The sequence below is a fragment of the Aythya ferina genome (assembly GCF_964211825.1).
Source record: "Aythya ferina genome assembly, chromosome: 1".
In the NCBI taxonomy this organism is placed as follows: domain Eukaryota; kingdom Metazoa; phylum Chordata; class Aves; order Anseriformes; family Anatidae; genus Aythya; species Aythya ferina.
In genome coordinates this window covers 96,875,257-96,901,916 of record NC_140296.1, presented here as the reverse complement: position 1 = coordinate 96,901,916, position 26,660 = coordinate 96,875,257, and the positions used below count along the sequence as shown (strand labels likewise).

Genomic DNA, 26,660 nt, shown 5'->3' with positions numbered 1-26,660 from the left:
TAGCAAACAGTGAACCTGTTGCACTGGATCTGCTATACGCCATTTTCAAAAAGTTGCCTTGGAAATGCTTTCCAAGGGCTTTTTCAGGCTGGTGTCCTCAGCAGAGGCTCAGCAGTATCACCTCTCCCCATGTTTTACCACTTGAGCTAGATTCCAGCTATTCTGCTACATGGGGTCTTGCCTTTAGGGCTTCTATTGCCCTAAACTGGAACAATCTTACATTCCATTTTTCCCCTCAACACCTGCTGATACTGTAAAGAAGGCAAAATTGCTGAGTGCACCAGGGTCAACACTACTCCTCCAGGGAAAATTCTTCTCTCTTTACCCCTACAAATGTTGGAAAACAAAATCTCCTATAACATGGTATCTTTTTTTGCTGGCTTTCTCATTATAGCATAGCTATGTGTGCAGATGAATGAGTCCCTGCATCTGAAGTGTCCAAAACAAAGTAGCTGAGTGCTGCATGAGGCAAAGCCACCAAACTCTTTCCCCTTCTACTATTGCTCACTTAAGCATTTTTCTCACCACAACTTTCTCTTCACTGGAGGCAGTGTCTTGAGGATTGCTTCATCCTTCCTGTGCCTAGGCCAGACAGAAGATTCACGTGATGACCAAGCATTATCACTGGGGATAATGAGGAAGGCTAGTGAGAAAGGTGAAGAACTCTCTTTGAACTATATTTATATCTTAAAGTCTTTATGCTTATAGTTAAAAAGCGGAAAGGACAATGAATGATAGGAAAAAAGGGAAAGGGAGGTGTAAAGAGGCAAAAAAGTGCAGATAAATATCAGAGTCTTCACCACAAAGGGCTGAGAAACCAAGAGAGTAAATTCATCTCATGTGCAGGAAAGAACAGTTTCAGAGAACTTCTGCAAAAATGGCAGAGAATTAGAAAGAGAGTTCACTAAATACAATGCTGAAAAAAAAAAAAAAAAAAAAAAAAAAAAAAAAAAACATTAAAGAAAAAAGGTCACAGGCAAATCATGGAGGTTTGTTGTTGTTGTTGTTTAAAGAAAAAAATGTATGGTAGAAATAAGTGAAATAAGAACAGAATAAAAATAAAGAGTTTAGAAGAACTTTATGTTTGGAGAAGCAGGAGCTGAGCGAACCACATAATGATATTATTAAGATTCAGATTCTGTCCACTTTTCTTTCCAGATTCTGCTTCCAGGTAAACATCCTGTCCTTTAAAAAGTTAGTTTAGAACTAGAATTTTTGTACTTTGAATACTTGGGCATCGCCAAGAACCCTTCAGAAATAGAAATCACAAAAGAAGTAATGGTGCCACACATACCACTTGCCCCATGAGACAAACGCATGCACAGACATACAGCGAGTTCAGCCTTTTTTGAGATTTTATTCAGAATCTTAGATCTCAGTGTTATCGCTTCATGCAGTAAAACAGGGAAGAACTATCTTGACTACTTTTAAGCTGTCTGTGCGTTAAAGCAGTGTAGGTATCTAGCCAGAAACTGTGGAAGCCTTGTAGAAGCCTGAAGGGTGGTTACGGTAAACCTCAGGTTTGCTTTGCCTAGTGTAGCTTAAAGTGCAGCATGACCCCACACCAGCCACCAAACAACACCCCAAATCGCATGTCTCCACCAGCAAATACCCAGAGCTCAGCGGCCTGGGAGGTTTAGCTGGCAACGCTGTAGGCGTGGAGGGACATGGCTGCTAACTGGCAATGCTTTCTCACCCCTCTCAGGTAAGTACCAAGATTTTTTTTTTTAGTAAATAGCTTGATGAGGGCTATATTTAACGCCACCTCACTTCAGTTTTAGCTATGAGAACACACTGGTGCGGAGGAGGCCGCATCTGCTGAGGCAGATAGATATCTATGAAGTGCTCAGCAGCAGCAGCAGCGCACTGAGGTCATGAGTGAAAAAGGGAACCAGCGGGAGCCGTTGCGGCTCTCCATGCAGGTTTACTTCATGATTTCAAAAACTGGTAATAATCAAAGAGAAGGAACAAAAAAAAAAAAAAAAAAATCGCAGAGCCGGATGAAACATTCATGAATAGAAACCGAAATGAGCCGAGCCCTCGAGTGCCCGGCAAGCGGTGCCTGAGGCCGCCCAGGGGAACTGGCCACGGGTGGCGGAGCGGGACGAGACCCCCGGCCCCGAGGCGGGCAGGACCCCCCTCAGCCGTCCCAACCGCCATAACGGCGGCACCCCCGGCCCGTTAATCCGGCCGGGAAGGGGCGGGCCAGCCCTGAGGGGGCGTTTCCAGGCGCTCGCCCAGCGCCGGGGCCGCCGCCATTTCGCGCTGCGCCCTCGCCGAGCCGGCCCGGGGCCTGCGGGGAGCCCCGCGGGGATGGCGCCCGCGGCTGGGGGGCGCCCCCAGGTAACGTCGACCCCCCCCGGCAGGGCAGGGCAGGGCAGGGCAGGGCAGGGCAGGGCAGGGCAGCCGTGTGGGGAGACGCGGGGAGGGTAACGCGGGGGTAGGAGGGGGTGAGTGAGGGGGTTTCCAATTTATTGGAGACTTCCCAAATTATTTATTTATTTATTTATTATTCTTTCCCAAATTGGAAGCGTCCACCTCAAAACCACCCGGCCTGACCGCAAGCTAAGGACAAGCTGCTGCTGCTGCTGCTGCAGGTGAGGTGGCCGCGCCAAGCGGGCTTGTGGAAGCGCTGGAGGCTGCGGGCAGCACGCAGGGGGTACCCAGCTGAGTGACCAGGTGGGTAGGCTGTTTGCTGAGTGAGGTGAGGTGAGGTGAGGTGAGTGGGGCTGGGCTCGCAGGGCATTTCCATGGCTTCCCTCCAAGGGCTGGTGAGGCTCTGAGGCAGAAGAGTGAGAAAAGCTAGCTAGAGTCCTGACAGGAATGGGTTTCCCCTTAAATGTCCGCCGTCATTGATAAACTTGTAAGGGATGTGTAGGTTTAGATGACTGTGCAAACTCAAAGAGAAACATGTTTGGTCACATCTATCTTACATATTCTAAGCTGCTGAACCGCAGAATACATAAGAAATATCAAAAACCAGATCTTGCAGGTGTAAGTGTTCTTTCAAGTGACTGTGATAGTACCATTGTCTTCTGCGTTGACTTCTGGACGAATCTGGTTTTCTTGCTGAAAGTAGAAAGTTGATTTATTTTTTTTTTTACTTGTGTAATTTGTAAACTTGATCTGAATGTCAAATCATTATTTTTTTCTGTGCCATTCACTAGTGTCAAAGCTAAATGGGCTTGATAGATTATTGGTGACTCAATCACCTTCTAGCTTGCTCTTATAAGTGATGAACTTTACTTAAAGATTGCGTAACTAGTAAGTCATAGCTTCTTCTGCTTCATTCTTAATTTGGATTGAAAAGGAAAACAAACATTTTATATCTGAAATATTCTTCATGCTTTAATGAATTAAAAAAATGAAGTGAGAAAGAACGTTCTCTTCATCTCTTGAAGAGTTCATTACTTTGCAATTATGATTATCAGTTGCACAGATATGGGTTCTTAACACTTAATTCAGTGACTTCCTCTAGTCATGCTGAAGCTTTGAGCAGAGAAGGAGTTACATCTCAAATAAATCAGATACATTTAAAATACTGTGTTGAGTTTGGCCATATTATGATTCAGTACAGTTTTTAATTTTAAGCTGTTTGTTTTGCGGAGAAAATCGGTTTAAAAAATCAGTTTAAATTCAAAAACAATTTATTGTGTTAAAGTTGGAGAAGAAGGTTCTTTCCAAAGACTTATACCCATTCTCAGCTATCTGTAGATTCACAGTTGTACCTTAGTACTTTGCCTTTAAATCAAAAACCAAGTCCTGCAAATGTGAATATGGTGAGGGTAGTAGAGTAAAATAACAACACCTAGAAAAGGCCTATTAAAATATTGCCTAATGTATTAAAAACTCTAACAAACCTTAATAACTTCATTCGAATTTAATCATTGTGGTCGAATTTAATCATTGTGGTTTTTGTTCTAACCTCTCTATCTACCTTCTTTCTGGAAACATTTTTTTGACAGTGATGAGTTCTTGCAATGTTTCAAATAAAGGCAAGTGATCTTTATCTTAACTGTATTTTATAAATTGGAATCAATGGCTTAGAATTTTCTAATGCTGTCTTTATGCAAAATCAATACTAATAGTCATACAGTGCTTTAGGTATTTATTTAAAATGGTAAGAGCACTTACCACAAGGGACTGGGGAGGGAAGTACTATTGTCATAAAATTGTCTGTTTTGAGCATCATCGCCTAGGATGATAGTAGCAACTGTGTGCATGCCTCTCCCCCAATGCACTGAAGAGGTTAAAATAATTATTTATACATATATCTCATTTTATATACAAGTCATTCACCAATATGATTTGCTGAATGTGATTGTTTTTAATGTATTTGCAGTATGGAAGCAAAATGTTTATTTTGCAATCAGTAAGCTGTATTTCTGAATCACTATGGAAACACTGATGGGTGGACCACTGCATTTTTACCCATTTGGTAAGTTGCTTGTGCTTTTACACTGTAGGAGAGGTAGTTCTGGTGATTTTTCACTAGCAGTCCTTCCAAGTCACTGAATTAAGATACCATTAAGTTATTGTAGAGCTCTCCCTAGAATAACTCACAGAATCAATATTGTAGGGTATTTTATTCTATATACTCTATTCTAAAAATAAACCAGATTTCTCCATTAAAAACAAAAACAAAAAAAAAAAAAAAAAAAAAAAAAAAAAAACAAAAAACTTTGAAACAGTATGCTCTAAAAATCCGGTGAACTTAGTTGGATACTTTGTCATTTCTTGTCCTAACTTTTTTCAGGACTCTTCAGTTTCTGGGTTAGTAAACACTGCAAACATAGTTTGTTGGCTGGACTCTAATTGTAGTGGGAAACTGTTCCGATAGAATTGTTTAATTCTGTGAAAAGGACAAGATGATGATGAAGATTCCTTCTTCATTTTACTTTTTTACCTTTGTTTCTGCAGCCTTAAGTTTACTGCAGTTATTTTGTGTAACTTTTTTTTTCTGTTTGTATCTCTTATGCCAGCAGAGTTTGTGCTTGTTGAAACAAAGTTACTAAAGCAATTTGAACTCTAGATGAACTAGATTTGAGAGGGGAAAGGTATTTAAAAATACAGAGAATTTCTTCAGCAAGACACCTGACACACATGAGGTGGCTAGGGTAAGAAAGGATCTCAAAAGATTGCATCTACTAATCCAAAGAGCTTGCTGTATGGAAGTGTCATTACTAGAGCCTGTACACTGACACTGTTTGACGTAGCAGCAGTATCATCAATGTGCTAAAGACAGTGTGATTACAAATCTGAGCTTGTGTTCAGGTGAAGAATAATAACCATTAAGGTATTGCTTTGTTATTCATACCCCTTGGTTATTTTGTATATGTAGGTGATCTGTTGCTGTATTGCAAGAAAGCAGTTCTAGTTTTAATGGCACTTCTCTAAGGGGGTATTTATTATTCAGTAGTGAGTAATGTAGAAGATCATGTGCAAAATAAGTCATATAAGAGGTGTTTGTGGTCTGTATGGTAAAATGAAGCTAGAGAGAGAAGTCTTCTCTCTTCTGAGAATATATATATTTGCTGCATGTGCAACTTCAGTGAGTTGCTTAATCTCTTTGCATCTAGTTTCAGAATGGATATAGAGAGCATATTTTAATACTTGCAAGATAAGATGTTAAGGCAGTAGTAATTAACAGTTCAACAGAAGTAGCGGGCTGGTGGTGTTTTGGGCATTGTCATGTTGTTGGATAGGAGCTTAGGTGTCAAAACAAACGAGATCATGTTGAAGAATTCAAGGGAAGAATGCTGAAGTAATTTTGCAGATATTTCCAGGGAGTTCCTTTAAAGCGCGGGAAAAAAACATGATTGTTTGAAATTTAACTGATGACTTTCTTGGACACGGTGTATGAGAGTGAGCATCTTGTCCTAAGAGGATAGGCCCCGAAATGACTTTAAAATGAAAACAGGAAATTAAAACAGGAAAGCAGAAGAGAGCTAAAGTATCTTGAAAAAGAGTTAGAAGAGTCAGAACAATCATTTCAAGAATGTCTCCGAGTGCCACGCTGAAAAGATACAAACGATGCAAGACTGGGTTGGCCTCTGGATATAACTAGAATCTGCATGAGAGGACAGTCCCGCACAGAGGTTATATGAGAAGATGTGGTGGTCTCTAGGATGTCGGGGTTTGCCAGAAGGTTCAAGAGATTGCTCAGACAGTAGGCCCAACTGACAGGTCGAGTACAGTTTTAACCATGTCTTGTGAGAAAAGTAAAAGTGTTGCAGTATCTGTTGTTTTTTTTTTTGTCTCTTCTTTTCCAGGCAGAGAACAGAATGGTGTAGAAAGAGCTAGAAACACCCACAGGGTAACGTTACAGAAACAGGACACAAACCTAAGTTTGGGAAGGTGCCATGGTTTTGGCTGGGATAGAGTTAATTTTCTTCAAAGAGATTTGTGTGACGCTTTGGTTTGGATTTTTGATGACAGTAGTGGTGATGTTTTAGTTGCTGCAGAGCAGCTCTTACACAGAGACAAGGATTTATTTGCTTCTCATGCTGCCCTGCCAGCAACCAGGCTGGGGGTGCACCAGGAGCTGGGGGGGCACACAGCCAGGACAGCTGGCCCAGACTGCCCAAAGGGATGTCCCACACCACAGGCATGAGGCTCAGCAATAAAACTGGGGGGAAGAAGGAAAAAGGGGGGCACATCTGGGGTGATGGCCTTTGTATTCCCAAGAAACCATTAGGCGCGATGAGCACCTCTTTCCTGGAGGTGTCTGAATGTCTGCGTGCCCATGGGAAGTAGGGAATGAATTCCCTGTTTCACTTTGTTTTTTTTGTGCAGCTTTTGCTTTACCTAGCAAACTGATGTTATCTCAATCCATGAGTTCTCACACTTTTACCTTTCTGATTCTCTCCCCCATCTCACCTGGAGAGAGTGAGCGAGCGGCTGGATGCTACTGAGCTGCCTGCCAGGGTTAAACCAAAACTGAAGGAGGGGCAACTGAACTAGAAAGGAAATCAAAGGAGTTAAATGACTGAAAACAGTGCATTGTATGCCAGTACTGCAGCACTGAGGATTCCCCACATTTAGCAAAGAAGGACATATGGCCTTCATTACTGAAGATGATTCAGTAATGTTTTTCAAGCAGTGGTAGCTATTTTATTCCAGTTAAGTTGTAAGATTCTTGTCCTAATGTACAGTGGTATTTACTAGAGAGTAAGCTACCTACAATACAGTCAGGATCCTCTAAGTGTGGAATAAGAACATCTTAAATAGGTTTATTTGAACTGAATCTTGAAGCTCTTTTGGCACGGATCAATGTGAGCCTGAACCACAGGGTAGTTATCAAAGAATTAGCTCCTAGGAGCCTTGAGGTAATGATACTGATTGGAGAATCCTGTACTCTGGGAAAAGGAGGAAATTGAAAAGAAAGATGTGAAAGAGAGAACCCAGTAGCATACAAAGTTGAGTCAAGGGACCGCATGAACACTTCAGCTGAGGGAACACTTAGAATTGTCTCTGACTGTTGTGAATTAATATTGCCAATAGGAAACTAATAATCAGATATTGCAGACGTGCAAATTCACTATTATGTGGTTTCATTTTCCAGCGTACATCATCTGTATTCTGTGTGCAGCTTGTTGCAGCAGCATGCCTGGTAAGAAGTTTCTATTGTCTTTCAAATGCTTTTCCTAATACAGTTCAGGAGACTTGCATGTTCTTACCAGGCATCATTTTACAATTTTATGCTTCTTGAAGAAAGAACTTCTTAGAAATAAAATATGGGAGGGCAGTCCTTTGCGTTGTGTCTTCTGTTGTGCTGAACTCTATTCTGTTCTATGGTTGCTTTATCTGGGGGCTAATTTTGTTTTTCTCTAATCAGGATTATTGATTAGAGTTGTTGCAATCTCAAATTGGTTTGCCATTCATATTGATGATGTTAATGGGTTGTTGTTGTGGTGTTTTTTTTTCTCCCTTCCTTTTCTAGAAAGGTTTCCAGAAGGGCCACCTTTCAACCTAACAATGGAATCTTTCAACTTCGAGCACATTTTGTCCTGGCAGGCAGGAACTGACCCAAATGTGACAGCCCACTATCGTGTATTGTACTTTGACCGCAGGCAAGTCTCACTTCATATAAGACACAAATTTTTCTTTTAATGTTTAGGAGTTCAAAATAATCGGCATGAGGTTTTCTTCGTTGCCTGTTTTTCCACTCCCCGAAGATGTTTTCTTATACTGGAGAATCCAAATAGATTATTTTAGACTTGTAATTACTATATATTTTGATTTACAGTAACTGGATGATTGCACAAAACTGTTCATATATTGAACACCTCTCCTGTAACCTAACAGAGGATTTTAAAAATGCATCTACTCTGTATTATGTATATGTTCGGAGCTTTGTAGGAACAAAAGAATTCAATTCTTCTGGACTTCATTTTGAGCCACGTATTTACAGTAAGTTCACTGCATTTGTTCATTTTAGTTTTTATTCCTAGTTATGCATAAATGATGCTCTGCTAGCTTTGCAGTACGGCATTACAAACTAACCTGGCTGGCAGTTTTAGGTGTAGGGAAAGAGCGATTTACCTGTTGTTTCATCAACCTAGTCTTTTCCTTGCTTCTGAAAGAAAATGCTTAGCAGTGACATCTAATGCCAGAGGCAGCATCGCCCTTACCTGTGCTTAGCATTTCATTTGGAACTAACAGAGACTGAGCAACTTCTGTTTTTGAGAGCTCAATAATTAAAGTGATGCTGAGACTGAAGTTACTGATGATATATGTTTGTTTTTTGTTTTTTTTTAACTAAAAATAACTGAAGGATTTGAGAACATCCCTCAGAGACAGAGGTCCTTAGTGTTTCAGCAGTTAGGTTAATAAAGAGGATCAGAAGATGCATTGACCACTACTTAATACAATGGCAGGCTTCTTGAGTCTTGGGGGGAGAAACAGAACAACAACAGAAAACCTAACAGCCTGCTCTGACTGGGAGCTGAAGCTAGACCGAATTACCAAGTGCGCTGATTGACTGCCTGTCACTGGCAACTTGGAAACTGAAACTGGATGTTTTGCTAGTAGCTCTGTGGTTCATACTACAAGCATTCAAGTGAAGCCATGGTTTTCATGGCTCAGGACTTGGCTGAAGCCTTCCGTCTTCACACTGTAGTGCCTCTTTTTACAATACTTGGGCAGGAAAGAAACAATATTCTGAGATGTTTCCCTACTGGATACAGTTGATGTTTACAGTCTAATAGCTCCATGGAATCTCACTTCTTTTGGCAGTTGGATTTAAGCAAAGGCCCAGAGGCTTAATATAAGAAAGAGCCAAGAGAACAACCACATTTAACTAGAACCAAATTTAATACTTATTTCTAACTTAAACCAAATGATGGGAAAGGAGTAAGTTTGTAACTTGTCTGAAATGTGTTCTCCCATGTGGGGGTGGGTAAAAGCTTGTGTTTGTTCAAGTATTAAACTTTTTTTCCCTACCCCATTCCATTCTTTCAGGAACAGAAATAATTGGCAAAAATGTATTGCTTTTTCTGAATTTTGCTAGCAATGTAGTCTCCGCGTTGACCAAAATGTACATGTTTCTGGGCAAAACAAAACTGAAATCCAAACTATCTTTTTTCTTTTTTTTTCCCATATTGTGTTGTACACAAATTGAGTCTTACAGAGATAGTGTTGAGAAGTCGTATGAGAACAAACTTACTTCTTTCCTATGTTGGAGGAAAGAAGATCTTAGAGGAACTTCCATACTGAATCAAATCTAGCCTTGCTGGATGTGTAGTTTTGGAGGGCAGTGTGCAGATCTCTTCAAATGTGTTCTGAGGAACGAAATTTAAGAGGTTACTTTGAACTCAAAGGCAGTCTTACAGAATGTAATTGTTTCAGCTGTTGTCAGTAGAGCGTTCAGCTTCCAAGAGTCGGACCTGTGGCCTTCCTTGCACCTGGTATAAGTATGTGCAGGACCACACACCACCAAATTTGTACAGGGATTCCTTCCTTCCAGTGACTAAAAAATGTTGAGCAAGAAAGTTGTCAGCTTTTCCTAAACATTAACCTCAGCTTTCCTCTCAAATAGATAAAAAAAAAAAAAAAAAAAGTGCATTTCTCTGTGGAGCTGAAGCGACCTTTCTTTCTCTGTCACATCTTCTTCCCTCCCCTACTAATTGCTGCTTGTTGTTTTCATAGTCTAGCCATGTTGCCAAGCTATCTTTTCCCACAAAACCTAAATGTTGCAAGGCCTTGTGGGTCTATATCAGTGACACACTCCGGAATTTGATTAGTCAGCTGTACATAGTGTATGTTTTTTTCTTTTTTTTTTTTTAATAGCATTCCTGGGACCACCAGAAGTTAATATCAGTTCTTGTCTAAACTGCATAAATGTCACCGTAAAGCTGCCAACCCCTCACTTAAGGAATAATGAGAAGCCAGTGTCTTTAATTGATATATATCAAGAGATTGATTATTATATAACACTGAAAACACCTGACAGAGAGCATACGGTAAAGAACTTTTATTTCTGTATTTCTTGTCTAATGCACAAATAGCAAGCATAAAATCGCTCTAGTGGTCAGCAGACTTGCAGAATGTGTGAATAGAAGATACTTAGAAGAAAATAGAACCATGACTTCCTTTTACTGCAGATAAGCAGGCGTAGAAGAGGAGTGTTAGTTGTCCCGTATCCTTACTTGAAATAAAGCGTGGGGCACTGGCTTTCTGTGAAGCCAAGGGAGAAAGACTTCAGCAGAAACTACCAGCAGTTGTAGTTTCCTCTGCACGGCTGATCTGGAAATATGTTCAGCAAACAGTTTAATAGTTCTCTGACAAACTGAAAAAGTATATCTAGTTAGATCCAGAACAGGTAGTTTCAGAAACTGTTTTTTCTTCATTTTATTGTATGCTGCAATAGAGAGGTAGATAGGCATGATTAGAACTTAAAATGAGCTTCACAAAAACAGAGAAATAAAATAATAGGAGCTCATTCAGTAAGGACCAATGCAGGGTATATCACTTAGGAATAACTGCCTGCATAATAAGCAGGATGTTAACAGCTACACAGGCAGCAGTTTTGCCAGAAAGGATGAGAGCATTCTGGATTATTACAAGCTAACTATGACTCATTTTGTCTGAGGGGGAGGAAGAGGGGGAAAAAAGGGCATATTTCTCACCTTCCCAATACTTGGAAAGCACACCTACCTTGCTCCAGTTCAGAAAAGACATGGGCCAGGCTGCAGAGGAAGAGTGGCAGGATCCAGAAAGGAAGAGTGAGGACTGTGGGAGCAAACCTGAGCCGTGACTCATGAGGAAATGCTGGAATAATAGGGGATGGCTTAGTGTAAACAAGCAAAGTACAGTTACAGGCCACAGTCTCTGTGTGAAAACATTTACTGGAGAAACAGAGGAAACAGCACATCCACTGTGGCTGTGACCAAAAAGAGTGAAGTGAAATTGGCAGTTGTGCATTCCTCAGGTGAAGCATCAAGAAAGACATTAATAGTGAGGCTGGCAAAGCACTGGAATGAGTTGCCTAAGTGTATACTCCATGCATTGGAAGTTTTTAGGCAATGATTAGGCATCTTAGTATCAGCTAGAACTAGAGATGAAGTGATTGTCTAGATAAAATGCTGAGTTACTGTAACAGTGTATCCAGTTTCATGTCCTACAGCGGTATCTCTCTGAAATAGCCAGGTTTTATTGGTGGCTTGGATTCTCTTTTTAGGCAAATAGTTAACTTTCTAAAACATTGTCTTTCATGGTAGACGCCAAGTGAGACAACCACTAAAGAAACTTTTAGTACTGTCATTGGAGAACTGTATCCAAATACAAACTACTGTGTGTCCGTTACGGTCTCCGCATCTCTGAACAAACTTTCCGTCCCATCAGCCTGGAAATGTGCAACTACAGGCTCTGTAGCTCAACAAGGTAACTGTTATAGTGCAGGAATGGGTTGTCTGTCTTGATTGTGCCAGTGTTTTATTTTTATGTAGGAAGATTTGCAGGTTAATTCTCAAAGTACGAAGAGAGCAAGTTCCTTCCAAGTGACAAACATTATGGGGATTCATAAGGGAAATATAAAAATGCATCCACTTTGGGGCTACAAATTTACTGTTGACCCTGTGAACCACGCAAATCTGCACCAACTACATAAATAGATATCAAAGATGGTGTAACTTCTTTTTTAATTCCTGAATCTAACTTGAGATTTGGTCTCATTTTGACCTTGAACCAGATAACCTGTAGAGGTCCCTTCTATCCAAAATTATTCTGATATTCAAAGTAGCTGTTCTGAATTTGAAAGATGAAATGTGATGATTGAAAACTTCATTCATGATTGCTTGTTTGTCTTTTCACTTGCAGGTTATTACAGTGCTTCATTTGCAGGTGCTATATGTTTTTCACTGGTGTTAGGTATTGTCCTGAAGTGTATGCATTGGGGAGGCTATATTCTTCAGAAAAAATCACTTCCTTATACCTTGGTATGTAATTTTTATACTTAACCTTCCTGGTTGGAAGCAGGAAGCTTACAATATGAAATTTCTATTTATGTACATTAGGTACCAGTTATTTAAGTGCTCAGAATGTTTCTATTTGCAGCTTGATTGTGTCAAAGATAATCTTGACAATTAAAAACAAAGCTAATAAATCTTATCCATTCTGTAGAACAAATATTCAGTCTCTTTGAAAACCATTTGTTTCTACTCTAGAGGCAAGTTGGAGGGGACAGGCAGCATTGAAGGGGAGAGATGCACACACAGTAACCTTAAATGAACTCTTCATGCTTCACAGAAGCAGACCAGGTTCTACAGTGAAGCACCCAGCATAGGACAATTTACCCCTTGCCCTTTGAAAATTACCTAATACATGTAAATGCTTCCTGCAGCAGACACTTCTTCCTCTATATCTGAGCCAGGGCAATAACTCCAGAACGAAAAACCTACTCCAGTTTTTAGGTAAAATGCACAAGGATGAAAAATGTTATTCACCAAGAAATACGCTTTGAAAACTTGGTATCCACTGCTCCTTTGCAAAGCAGTTTCTGGTGCATTTTGCCTGTGTTACTTCACTCTACAGCATCCTACTCACTAGGAACAAATCCAATTTGCCCTATAATTGATTCAATCTTTTATTACTCCAGTAAGTAGATAACTCCCTGAAGATTTCAGGATTGCTTAGCCAGCTCCCTGGATGCTGGATGTGTTCAAGGGCATTTGCGAGATTCTACAACTGGAAAAAAAAAAAAAATCCTTAAATTTGCCTTCAAGGTTTTCTCCTTATCACATTTCCTTAGGAAACCAAGCTAAAAAGACAAAAAGGAACTTAAGTCCCAGTTTATTTGGGCACATTGTGCCTGCAATGGTACATTAAAATGGTCTAGAGTTGGGGGGTTTGGTCTCATTTTCCCCAAAAGATGGACCAGTTATTTAAGCCTTCTCTCTGTAGAAGAGTCAAGGTTACTGCTCTAAAACACTTCTTCTAAAGCTGCCCTTCATGGTTATTGCCCACAAAAGGAGGCAAGGAGAACATAAGAGAAATGCTAAAAGTAGAAGTTTAGCAGCCTGGTCAGACAGACAAATCTGAGCAGCTGTTGAAAATATGCTTTGAGGAAGCAGTCTTGTTGCGTGGTGGTGTTCCAGAAAAGCAGTCTTGAAGCATGTTGTTTCTCAAGAAAACTGAGTCTGAGTTGTGATGTCAGTGGTAGCATCTCAATCACAGGAGACATGCTCTTGACTAAAATCAGATATACCTTGTGGGTCACCAGCTTTCAAGTTCATATGTATCTAGCATCATAGATTAGGATACAGTCATCTGCAGATACCTCACTGCCTGAAAAGTATCCTACTTGTTAGTTGCAGATTTTGGGACCACTTCTTTGGGTAGGTTCATGTCTGTCTAACTTCTGCAGTCTCAGTAATAATTATTACTGTATTCTGTTATAAACAGGAATTGGTGTCTGTTGAGGAATGTTTGAGAGTGGAAAACTCACTGGGGAAAAAAAAAAAAGGATATTTGTGTTTGAGTTCTCTGTCAGAATCTGTAGTTGGCATAGATTCTTAGAGATTACCTCTTGTGACGGGGCTGTCATAATCTACCCAAATAAGGGAATTGGATGTAAACAATAACAACAAAAAGAAAAAAACATTTCTATGTGTGCAGATTTGGCTGGTCTTTTGTTTTGATTTTTTTTTCCTAATTCTTTTTGTTCTTTTAGGTATTCGTCGGGGGGACGATAGGCTATTCACCTTGTACATTTGAAACTGAAAAAACAGAATCTGTAGAGATCATATATAAAGAGATTAAAAAAAAGGCAGTGGGATCTAGTGTCAGTGATGACAGTGACAGCGATGACAGTGGCAGTGATGACCTAAGTAATCATGACTACACAAGGCATAATATCGTAAGAACACCTCATTCCTCAGACACGACAGGTGTATTTGTGCGGTGCTCTACAAGTAGCACATGTGATGACGGTAGCAGCCAGGCAAGTGAACATCTGGATGATGACCCAGAAGTTTTTGAAGAGAATGAGATGGACATTGAAAAAGATCAAGACCCAGGCTGCAAGTTACTTCAGCCTTTCCCTGAGGAGAACTGTACCTATTCTTCTAGGTCAAGGAACAATGATTGCTTTACCATAAACTTGAAAAGTGTGCTTCTGGGAATCTCTGAAGACACCATGGACAATTCTACAGCTCTTCTGTCTTCCCAGGGTGATACAGTTGATTGGCAACATAGACATGCTTTTGAATCACAGCTCCCTGATGATACAGAAAGTGTGCAGAAACCACACTGTCTTAACAACTCTCAGGAATGGAAAGATTCATCTAGTTCTTCCAATGAAAGTGACTCATCAGATTCAGATACAGACCCAAAAACTGAATACCTAAGAAGATGAATCTGAGGACCACTATTGTTTTATAACATACAAATAGGTACTGTCCAACTTTTTTCTTTCTGGACTGAACATACAGATCTGATCTCTTTGTTTTAACATTCTGAAAGTATATGCTGAAGTACTGAAAATATACAGGACTCATTTTAACAAATATTTCTGTGATATCAGCGTGTGGTTCAGGTGGTATCAAAAACAATTTGGATGTAGCAGAAAAAGGGAGTAGTTTGTTTTGCAATTTGCTGGTAAATTATACCTTTTAGCTGTTACATGGTAAATATCTTCTATAAACTCAAGTGAGGAGTTAGTTTATAGTACAGGGAGATGTGAATGGCCGATCTCTTAATCAAACCCCGTTTGGTTGTCTTGTGTGTTTTTTTGTTGTTTTCTTTTTTTGTTTTGTTTTGTTTTGTTTTGTTTTGTTTTTCCCGAGGACTCTGCTACTATTCCTTAGCTTTGTTGATGGGTTACTCTGAAGCCTGTTCTGCTGGGTGGATTGCAGGCATTAAGGTAGTGCTACGTGCCAGTCAGTAAATGGATTTCAAAGTTGTGCAGAGAAGGTTGATAAATGAAATCATGGAGGTGCAGGGAGACAAGGTAAGAATACTCAGTAGCTTGCAAGAGAGTTCTTGTTACTGTGATTCAAGGCATTAAACGTGTCTGTCTCTTATAATTGAATACTATTTTTTAAAATATTTTTTATGATGTTTAAAGGTTACTGGACAGTAAAGTTATTTTATCCTTCATAAAAAGAAAACTTTTCATAAACCTAAGAATTTTTACTGTGGTTTTTTTTTGGTTTGGTTTGTTGTTTGTGTTTTGTTTTTTTTGGGGGGGGAGGAGGTTGGTTGTTTTTTTAGCCTTTGAAAAGCTACATGAGTTAGCCTGTTTACTGGGGGAAGGGTTTTAGGTATCTTGTAGCCAAACAGCTCTTTTTGCCTTGTTTTGGTCCACATATATACTACTTTTCTGCCTACTAGCATAGCAGTTCCTGGTTGATATGGCTGGCAGGCATTCCTTTGGTCAGGATAGCTGAGAGTAACTTCTAAAATGTTGTAGTACACTCTGCTGTGCTACTTTTAAGAACTAGAAGGTGCAAATATGTGGCAAGCTGGATCTTAATTAAAGTATTTGTAGATGTATAGAATTAGTTGGATGAAACTTCTACTCACAGAGACCCTGTAATACACTGCTGTTTCCTAAGGCACAATTCGTATAAACCTCTCCACAATGGTAGAAGCCAGTGGAACTGCTCATAGGTAAGTGAAGGCAGAGGACCCGTGTCTACCTGAGGAAAAGCAGCAAACTATGTTGTATCCCTGTTTAGTTAGTAACAGGAGGGGATCAAGGGGCCAGAAACAAACGCGCTAAGCCTTCACAAAGAACTGGCATTTTCAGCTGGGAGAACTGTTCCGATTGGGATGCTGAATGTTATGGTGGAAGTGGCACAGGCATCTCTGCAGGCCTGGCCCTGAACTCAAAAGATGAACCTTTCCTCAGGTAACATTCCTGTTGCTGGTAACGATGTTTGCTGCCCTGCTTCCTCTGACGCCTGTTAACCAATATTTATTTCCCCACCGCACCGCCCCACCTGCCTCCCCTTTCCTCAGCTGCCCCGCTGCGTCCCCACTACGCTCCCTAGAGCCGAGGAGTCGCCGAAACTCATTGATTTTACAATAAAAAAGGGCTTTTCAGCGCCGTGAGGGGCTGCCTGCTCTCCTGAGGGGAAGGCGTGACGAGCGGTGTCCGGCCCGCCCTCAGGAAGAGAGCCGGGGCCGCCCCGCTGCCATGGCGCGGCGGCGCCTCAGCGCCTGACGGAGGGACGGAGGGAGGGTGGCAGCCGAAATGGCCGGCGCCCTGCGGGGCGCCCTCAGCGCCTGCCTCCTGCTCTACGGTGAGTCCGGGGGGCTCCGGTTGTCGCGGGGTGGGGACGGAGCCGCGGTTTCGGCTGGGGATTTGGGCTCCTCCCCGCCCCGGACCTTTAATGGGGGGGGGGGGGGTCCCGCAAAGCGCCGCCGGGGATCCGCGGGTGGGAGAGGAGGCAGGAGGCTCGGGCTCTGCGCCCCGCACGACCCCGCGTTACCGGGTTATTTGGGGGATTTGTGTGTTTTCACACCGTGTGCCGCGTCAGGGCTTGCTCCTGTGTGCTCTGAGCAATGGTCTGGCCCGCTGGGGCGTGTTTGCCTTGGTCAGGTGTGTTGCAGAAGCGGGGCGAAGTCCCTTCTGCTTTGGCTTCGGTGTCAGCAGTAGCGTTAAAAGGGCTTAATCGAGGTAGTGGACTGGCTAGCTGTGCTGTTTTAGGACTTCCTTTATTCAGTTTCACTAAAGCAAAATCACCTTGTTTCCATCGCTTATAACGAGTGCTGGTTACCGACACGTTTATTGGTGTTATATATTTAATAGACCTCTCGTCTTCAAGGGCACTTCGCGCTTCTCTCTCCTTTTTAAGAGGGTGGTCATTAAACAGAACGAGTAAAGCGTTTTAAATGTCAATACTAATCCACGTAGCAATGATATAGCGAAGATTTTTTTAATTCTTTTAATCTTATGCCCAGTCCTACATAGAAAGACCATGGTCCTCTTCAGGAAAAAAATGCATATATATGCAATCCACACATCAGTGTTTTGCCATAGTACTACCAGAGCACTACTTAGAAAAATTGTGCCTTGCCAGTCTCAGTGAAAGCTCGTGCACGTAGCCCGATCGGCACGAAGTCTTAGTCAGCAACGAGCAGCTCATTCATAATAAGCTGTGGTGTCATAAGGCAGTACTTACTGGAAGTCGTTGGGGCTAGCTAATTTGGTTTTGTTGTGTAAGCTTTTGTTGCATGATTGTTGGGATGTGTCTAGCCTGTATTAAAGTCTATTTAAAAATAAATTTAAAAAAAAAAAGGCTGAGGCCTGAAGGAAAAGAAGGCAGTGTTTATGTTTTGGATGACTGAGAAGTCACTGGAGGAACGCATACTAAGATTTTTGTTTGTTGTTGATTGCCCTAACAGTTTCTGGAACAGTGCCCAAACCCCAAAATGCAAGGATTAATTCAGTTAATCTTCAGAGCATTTTAATGTGGGATCCACCTAGGTTTCAGAAAGGCCGTTTAAGTTATACTGTCCAGTCTAAGAGGTAAGTCTGGTGGAGTTGTCTTTTTTTTTTTTTTACACTTTTTTTTTTTTTTTTTTTTTTGCATTTCTTTTAAGTACCTATCTGTAGCTGTCACAGAAATTCATAAATTCATATTTTCCAGCTGCAGGTGATTGATTTCTTCCCTCTCTTATAACAAGATAGGTAGCTGTACTTTTCCTTTAGCTTGTGAGAGGCACATCTTCTAAGAAAATACCTCTGCCTTTTACTTAGCTATACATTTCACACCCAAAAGTTTTCTACATACTTTTTTTGAACTGGAAACATATTTTAATGTTGGCTGGTTTTGTTTTTCTCTGCCATGTAGCCATCACATGTTAAGCAGGACTATTGGCTGTTGAATTAGGACCTTATCTGGTCTCTCACCCCCAGCAGCATTTTGTGCTTTGCCACTGGTGCAGGCTGCTTGTTTGTGTCCTTCATAGAAACGCCTGACAATCTGCAGGCCATGGCTCTTCAGCCGAATGCCTCTAAGCTCAGGACATGTTTTCTGAGGTCTCCTTTTGTCAGGTTTGGTGACTTAGTTTTGAACTGTTTTTTCCACTGTGTCCTTCCGAGATGGTCTTTCCTGCCACAGGTGTGTCTGCGGCATACCGCAGTGCTTGACAAGAAAGCCTTGTCTTGGGCCAAATTTCTCCTGCTAATGGCTGAATTCTATTGCAAAGGCAGGATGGGAGATAAAGTTGGGTAGATGGCACCCTCAAGCAGTGCAGGCAGAGAAGAAATCCCCCAAGTCAGGGCCCAGGCCATCTTGGTCAAAAGATTTTTGAGTTCTGGTAGCAGTTACCTGTTGACCGCTACGTTCCCAGCTGGACTTGTGAAGCAAAACAAATAATGTCATCTTTTATTAAATGGTTCAGCTCTTGGGCTCTGTTTTCCCTAGCTTTTCCTTGAGTGCATGTCCAAAGGATCTGAACAAAGCAAAGCCATGCACAGTGATATTGTCTAATATTTGTAGTCTTGTTTAATATCTACCGTCTGTTGAATCAAGTTTTTTAACCACTGTCAAGAAAAGGGTATCTGTTTACTGAGTCATAATCTTAATCTCCAAATTTATCACTAATTTATCGATACACAGAAAATGCTTAATCTATCTGTACACATTTGTAACTTGTTCACGAGTCATAACTGCATTTTAAGAAACACCACTAAGGCATGTCACTTTTCTAGTTCATTGAGAGGAAAGATAATTTGTCAATTTTATAATGTACACATTATTTATGTGTGTGTTTGTTTGTTTTTCCTTTTCCACATAGCGTCAATTTGCCTAAAGACAAATTTAAAAATTTGAGAACAAATTTGAGTGTCACAGAGTGCGACGTCTCTTCTCTGTCTTTTTATGGAGACTACGAGTTACGGGTCAGAGCGGAGTCAGAAGATAAACATTCAAACTGGGCAGTCATCACATTTAGGCCAATGGATGACAGTAAGCCTTTTTCTAATCTTCCGTGAAAATATTGTCTGCTATTGATGCACCTTCACAATTTGCAACAGAAGAAAATCTGTAGCATAAAGATCATTTTAAATGTACTTAAGCTGAACTATAAAATCTTCATTGCAACACTTATTTTGTGAAGGCAGCAGTTGCTGTCAGAAAGCACAGCAGATTCACTATTACACCTAAATGTTAGTACTGGTACCTGAAACCTCAGTAAAGAGGCTCTTAAAAAATGGTATTTTTTTCGCTTAGTATAAGGGATTGTTTACATTTTTTAGCCAGGAAGAGATTTTCTTCAAAGATTCAGACTTCCTGCATATCAAAAAAAGTTCAATTACTTTCATCATCGTTGCTGTGCCAGGCAAAAAGGTTTCTTAATAATAAAAATTATTAAGGGATAAAACTCTCAGCAGAAGTTTAGTTGTCAGTCAAGAACTAATCTTCATTGCATAATATTGCCATTCTTAGTGAAGCTTTACAGCCTTTTGTGAACAGTTGTTTAAATATTACCTCATATTAGAATGCAGAGCTGTTACATGCTGCTTTCATCTGAGCATGGGAATGAGGGAGTGGTTTTTACTAATGAGTATTCTTTATTTTTTATGTTTTTACTGTGTTCATGAGCAAAATCAAATTCTTGTAGACTGATTTTACCCAAGGCTTTTTTCTCCTCACAGCTGTTATTACAAAACCATGCCGGAAGCTTTTGTAACACTTTGTCTTTGAGAAGCACTGCTTAAGATCCTTTCTCACTTGCTCAGCCTTCGTTTGTTTGAATTTCACCATTTTCTTCCTTGGATTTCAGACTGTAATATTGCCATTTACAGCCTTGTTTTTCAAAATGCTTTTATTGGTTCTCTCCCTGGAAGTGTAATATTGATATAATTTAATCTGCCTAGAACAGAAGCTCTGGAACATAGCACAGAAAAAAGTAGATATATCAAACGTTACAAGTATAAATTACATCCAAAGAAAGTAAAATACAATAAAAAAATACAGATGGGTTTACAGACCAGAGATCAAATGTATAAATCATTAACAGTTGTAATCTGACATTCATTTGAAAGAGAGCATAGGCTTCAGAACAAGCTTGGCTTTTGAAAGGCAGTTTATTTTTGAACTGGAAAAGTGTGGTTATAAAACTAGTTGGAAAGAAAGATCTGGGAGTACTGGCCAATTGGCCAAACCTCCGAGGAAGGCACGGAGGTTTTCATGTTGTCATAGCTGATCTGAGCAAGGGATCATGATAAAAATGTCTGATATTCCTTGTAGTGTTATAATTTCTGGTGTTGCAGTGTTGTTTTTTTGCTTTAAAAAATTCCACACTGCATTGTAGGGATAGCCTAAGAAAACAAGAGTAACCAAGAACCTCCTCACATCATATTTCACAAGTTCAAAAACATATTCTTGAGCACTACATTAATTTATGTTTCAGAAAAATACATTGTTTTAATTAAACACACATTTGTCAAGGAATGCAAAATGATCCGTATATTGAGTTCTTCCTTTCCTAGACAGATGTTGCAGCAGCTTGGCTCAGGAGGAGAAGTGAGACATAACTTATAGAAACAGTCCTTCCTCCTCCCCCAGGGGTACCCACAGCTGGCGAAAGAGAACTGTGTTAATTGGGTATATGGGATACATAACTTGCAAAAACAAATCCCTCTGAAGACCAGTTCAATAAAGAAATGCTTTATTTTTGCCTGACCCATGGCAGGAAATTACTTTATTCTAATATATGAAATGATTTAAAGCATGAGTTGTCATAGGTTGTATGAAAACTCAACTTGGAAACAACAAGAAACTGAATTCTGCTCTTTCATCTCTTCCACCATTGTCCTATGTAGCAATCATTGGGCCACCTGATGTAAAAGTGAAGTCTGAGTCGGGGTCTCTGCACGTGGATTTCACAGGCCCTGTTGCTGAACGCGAACATGACAGGTGGTCCTTAAGGCAATATTATGGCTCGTGGCACTACAGATTGCTGTACTGGAAGAAGGGCAGAAATACAGAGGTAACTTCTGATTCCTGGGTGTTGTGACTCTCTGAAATTGAGACGTTGTTTTCTTGGTGAAGTGATGAAGTTTCAAAAACTAACAGTGTTGAAATAAAAATGTATCCCTACTATTTACAGTGTAATAAAGCCTAGTCTTTACTACTTGGATTTGGAGCAAAACAGCGGGTAGTTGTGTAGCTGAACAGTAGCGTGGATATAATTTGCTCTTTCCGTAAGTAGAAAGAAGTGCTTCATTATGAGAGTTCATTCCCTCAGTTAGTGATGCGGTGATCCCCACCAAAGCTGTGTACTTCACACCTAATAACCACAGGTAAGCTTAGATGCATCAGTCATGTGAATATGGAGATAAGCTGATTTAGATTCAAGTCTCATGTTATTCGAGAATTGGTGCTCTTTGTGGAACTCTGAGCTTTGAATACCACTGTGGCAGCAGCCTGCTGTTACTGTGGTTGCTGCCCTTCACCTTTTACCTCATCACTTTCTGTGAGTTGTAATTTGCCTTCTTTGTCTGACAGACAGCCTTTTCCACAGACAGATGTGTTACTCAGCTCGAAAGACCTCTCCGTACAGAATGCATGGTGAAAGATCATGAAATGTATTAATTATTTAAGGTCATAAGTTGTATTACAGAAAAGGAGGAGTCGCTTTACTGGAAGCTATTAGTCACAGAACAATTAGAGCTGTGTACATCAGTACTATTTGTATCTAACAGGGCTCCACTACATACAGTTCTTGTTTTGTATTTGTTACCCTGCAAGATTTCTTGCCATTCAATTCCGGAAAACAAGGGACCTTCAATTCCCCAATCCCCTACTGCTTTTCAATTCCAAAGTTACAAGAAACAAAGGTATTGCTGCATATGGGATGCAAACTTAAGAAATGTACCCACGGAAAGTGAGAACTTCAGTTAGAAACTGTGCTTGTAATGCTTCAGAATGAGTCTGGGAAATTTCCCATCATGATCAGAGAGGCAAAAGGGTAGGCTATGTAGCTTCATAGGTTGTTTCTCTAAAGAGGATGCCTCCTTTGGTGAGGCGCTTGTTTCTCTCTGCAAGCATCTCATTAATGACATCTCTAACCTATAACTTTACTGATGCAGCTAGAAACACCCGAAGTCAGTGGTATGAGTGGTCTCACACTCTAACCACAGGTGAAATCAGTGTAGAATTAGCAGTTATTTGGTATTGGTAGGGCATTTCAGTCTGCCTTGAAAAGCTTGATTCACACTGCAGCTGTAAGCTGTTAGGGTTTATCATACTAAAATTCATTTTAATTATTTAGCCTATTCACTAAGCTTTCCTTTTCTTTTTTTTTGTATTCTTCTCTTTTATTAGGTAATTCACATAGATACTAAGCATAACTCAGAAATATTATCTCAGTTGGAGCCATGGACAGTATACTGTATTCAAGTGCAAGCAGTTATTCCTGAGTGGAACAAAACGGGGGAATTGAGTCAAGAGCTTTGTGAGCAGACCACCCACAACGGTAATAATCTGGAGCATAAGAATTGTTATAAACGTGGTACTGAGTTAGGCAATGCCAAAAGGTGTTCAAAATGAAAATCAGTGTAATGTGTAAACCTTCCAAAAATTGGTATTTCTTATTTTAGTACTGTTTGTTGGTTAATACATGTGCACCTTTGGAACTGAGGGGTTAGAAACTAAGTGAAAGCTACAACCAGTTGGGCACTGGTCACAATCATTCCTCTGTGGAGGTCTCTGTGTTGCTCGTACTCTGAAGATAAGAGCTAAAAGGAGCCCAGGCTCTTCACTGATCACTCAGTGTTTCTGAATTTCCTTTAATGTGAGTTTTACTCACTATTGTATGAAAGCTTTTGTTCCACATGCTTGTAGCTGAGAAAGGAATTGGACTTCATATTACATATTGCCAGTGTCTGTTGTGAGGCTAGGCCACGAGACTTTTTCTCTGTAATACGCAGCAGTCATTAATCAATAATGAAGACAATTTTTAAAATAATTTTTATTCACTTTCCCCAAAAGTGATAATTTGTAAAGAGTATGTACAGAAATTAATCACAGTTCTAATATTTTTTCTTCTGTCTTTGCAGGTGTAACTCCTGTGTGGATAATTGTGACTCTTCTTTTAGGATCAATGCTGGCTTTTATAATACTTGTTCCTGTCTGTTTCTTTTGCTTCTTGTATCTATATCGATTCACCAAACATGTCTTCTGCCCTTCATATGTTTTCCCACAACACTTGAAAGAGGTTTGTATTCTACCTTATACAATTAAAATCAGCATCTTTGGTAGAACTGTCTGCTTTTCAAAGCTTCTCTGTGGCCAAACCTTTCAAATGTCTTTTATTTTGCATTCTTTCATCTGCACCTGATTGTTAGCCATCTGAGGGGCTTTTAGACTATAAAGAGGAAAGGTGGTTATTGGTAGGTGGGTTAGAAGAACCCCTTCTGTTACCTGCTTTTGTATGGTTGTGTATGGTAGAACTTCTGAGAATCATTCGAATAGGTGTAAATGATGAAGTCCTGAAATTTGGTGGGGAAATAACTGACAAAGGTACTTCTCAATGTGAGCAAGGTGGTAGAAATTAGTTTGTCTAATGTTTAATTTCTCACATTGTAAGGTTTTAAATTTTGCATGAATTTTACCAGTTTTTTCATCAAGTTCTGTCACTGCGTAAACAGAGGTAGAGTGTTGCAATCAGACTGCCTTTTGAAGTATACCGAACAGTATAATAAACTGTAAAATACAGAATGGTCCAAAATACTTAAAAGCTGACCAATTTAAACACTTGGCACAGACTTTTATTCCTAAAGCAATTGCATAATTCTCAGTGTGAAGCTTTATATGGCTTAGAAACAGGATGTTTTCTTGCATTTTCAAGTGAGAGAATAACAGGTGTTAACCTCTATTTCCTCTTCTTAGATAGTGAGCAACTGTGATCGGTCTCCACTGTCTCATTTTGCACTTAAAATTGTACATCTGTTTTGAAACAAAGTTCCTTCATGTATGTACTAAAACTCAACTTGAGCAAAGAGTTTACTGAAATCTGAAAATTCAAGAAGTAATCGATCAATAAGACCAATGAACATTAACCATTACTTTGGGGGAATACCACTGACCTTGTTACCCCTTTAGCAACTTAAATGCTGTGTCACAATCTCTTCCAAGAAACAAGACTATACAGAATGTTACATACGCTAAAGTTGCTAACTCACACTCTTCTAAATTTCCTACAGTTTCTCTTCAGTCTTCCATTTTGACTTGTTCAGGGATTATTAGCACACTAAGGCTTTGCAGCTGCCTTAGCAATCATCTTGCACATCAAGTTAAGCACACATTCAGCACACAGTAACTTGCTGAACCTGGGGCTCTGCTGCTGTGAAGGCAGAATTCCTCTGATCTCTGCAGGATAAGGTCAAACTTCATTTTCTCCTTTTCTTGTGCGAAACCTGTGAGCAATCTTCATTTTGTGTGAGTGGCTGATACTGGTTAATAAAGGTCAGTCATACTTAAGTATAATGACACTTATCAAAGGCAGTGGCTTAACTGCACAAACACTTGAGAGTGCAGGTTACTGACACAACATTTCAAATCAGAGCTTGCCAGAAAAAAAAGTCTTCTAGTAACCATATTAGCGTAGGTTTTTTTGTTTGTTTAATTATAGTGAACAGGACTCCTGCTAAAGCAGTTTATTATATGTAAAATGCATTAAAAGCATAGGTGACAAGGTTCAGGTCACAGAAACAAAATGAAGTTTTACTCATCTAGCTGCTACCAATAAATTGAACTGCCCCATGAGCTGCCAAAATCAGTGGTTGACATGTTATTACTGTGTGGAGTAGGTGTGCTATCCTTGTGTTGGCATTCAAAATACAGTCATGACATCCTGTTAGGACTGTGATTCTGGAGGCTGATTCCATCTTATCAATAGAACATGGAGTGGGAGGAAGCTGTGATATTTCAGTACCAAAATTAAGTCATCTTTCTCACAGAACTGTGTAGCTCTGCAAATCTCCCTCCATGTCCTTTACTTGTTTAAACAGTCATGTTTTATGTTGACATTTAAAGCATCTCTCTTCGATGTCTCAGCTAGCAGCTCTCTGATCTGGTAGGGATGATTCACATCTCTTGGAGCTATTCTGCAAATCTCTCTGTGAACTACTTCACCTACAGTGAGTTCGCTGTCTTTAGTTTTTCTTTCCAAACAAAAACCTAAGTAGATTTTTTTAAGAAAGGTTATGTTCCAAAGAAATTGCTGATCCCACAGTATGTTCTTCCAAATAAAGACATTTTTGACTTGCTCCCAAGTCTTGCACAGGACACTGAAATGAGCAAAGAGGTTACTATGTTGTCACCACTGTGACTTCTGAGGACTGAGAAAGCTTGATCATGTGGGAAAGCAATGTAAAAGATTTCTAAGTAAATGGGATGGGGATGGCTGGCACAGCTTACTTCTCATTTTCTCTTTCCTTCACAGTTTTTGAGCAAGCCTCCTAGCGGTTCGCAGTTTTTTTCTCCGCTTCCCCAAGAAGAGCATCATTTTTATGACAAACTAACCGTCGTTTCAGAGGAATCTAAAACTCCAAGTGATGAGACTGTGGATGAGGCCAGCAAAACAACAGAGCACCATCAGGACTCTGAACAAGAAGTTTCTGATTCAAATATATTACCAGCTTCAGAAAGGAACTAAATACACTCCTCATACTTCAGTCAGGTTGAAAGAAAAGCAAAGGCTGTTGAAGTTTATCTTATTGCTGCGTTCTTAAGACACCTGAAATTCATACGTGAAGCTCTGAATACAATCATTAATTTTTAAGGTGCAAGAAACTTCACTATAGATGAGGAGTTAAATTATATGTATTTTTGCCACTGTTTTTAGTGGCTCACTGTTCAGTTGTAGCAATACCTAGGACTACATTATGACATTAATTTAAAAGCATGTATCAGATACATGATACTAGCTAATGTAACTGATGGACTATTTATTGTGAAAGCTAATCAAAAATGGCATACTGTAAAAGGTTTGTAAAAGAAGATTATATTTTCCAAAGAAAGAGTTGATTGGACTTATTTTTTTAATGAGAAGTTGCGTATATTTCTTAATATATCCTTAGTGGTGTAATCTTTCTATTGTTTTTTTTTAACTTCATGCCAGATTATAAAGTCAAGCATGGTAAGTTGTGTACCAACATAATAAAACAAACAGGAATATTCAGTGTTTTGAGTTGCAAATGT

The 26,660-nt window shown here is 40.0% G+C and overlaps 2 protein-coding genes across 2 annotated transcripts; both read left to right on the top strand.

The window, feature by feature from the left end:
- The first annotated feature begins 1,570 nt into the window (after positions 1 to 1,570).
- Positions 1,571 to 15,624, top strand: IFNAR2 (interferon alpha and beta receptor subunit 2). The gene is made up of 10 exons (XM_084516684.1): positions 1,571 to 1,705; positions 2,532 to 2,679; positions 4,343 to 4,438; positions 7,565 to 7,612; positions 7,943 to 8,106; positions 8,241 to 8,412; positions 10,291 to 10,463; positions 11,721 to 11,883; positions 12,319 to 12,437; positions 14,171 to 15,624. Exons 3-10 carry the CDS (start codon positions 4,396 to 4,398, stop codon positions 14,852 to 14,854), a joined length of 1,566 nt encoding a protein of 521 aa, XP_084372810.1. The 5' UTR covers positions 1,571 to 1,705; positions 2,532 to 2,679; positions 4,343 to 4,395; the 3' UTR covers positions 14,855 to 15,624.
- A 784-nt stretch (positions 15,625 to 16,408) lies between these two features.
- Positions 16,409 to 26,640, top strand: IL10RB (interleukin 10 receptor subunit beta). Its single transcript, XM_084524153.1, has 7 exons — positions 16,409 to 16,745; positions 17,851 to 17,974; positions 19,249 to 19,418; positions 21,278 to 21,444; positions 22,782 to 22,932; positions 23,516 to 23,673; positions 25,903 to 26,640. The coding sequence occupies exons 1-7, from the start codon at positions 16,697 to 16,699 to the stop codon at positions 26,113 to 26,115; spliced, it is 1,032 nt and encodes a 343-aa protein (XP_084380279.1). The 5' UTR covers positions 16,409 to 16,696; the 3' UTR covers positions 26,116 to 26,640.
- Positions 26,641 to 26,660: the final 20 nt, after the last annotated feature.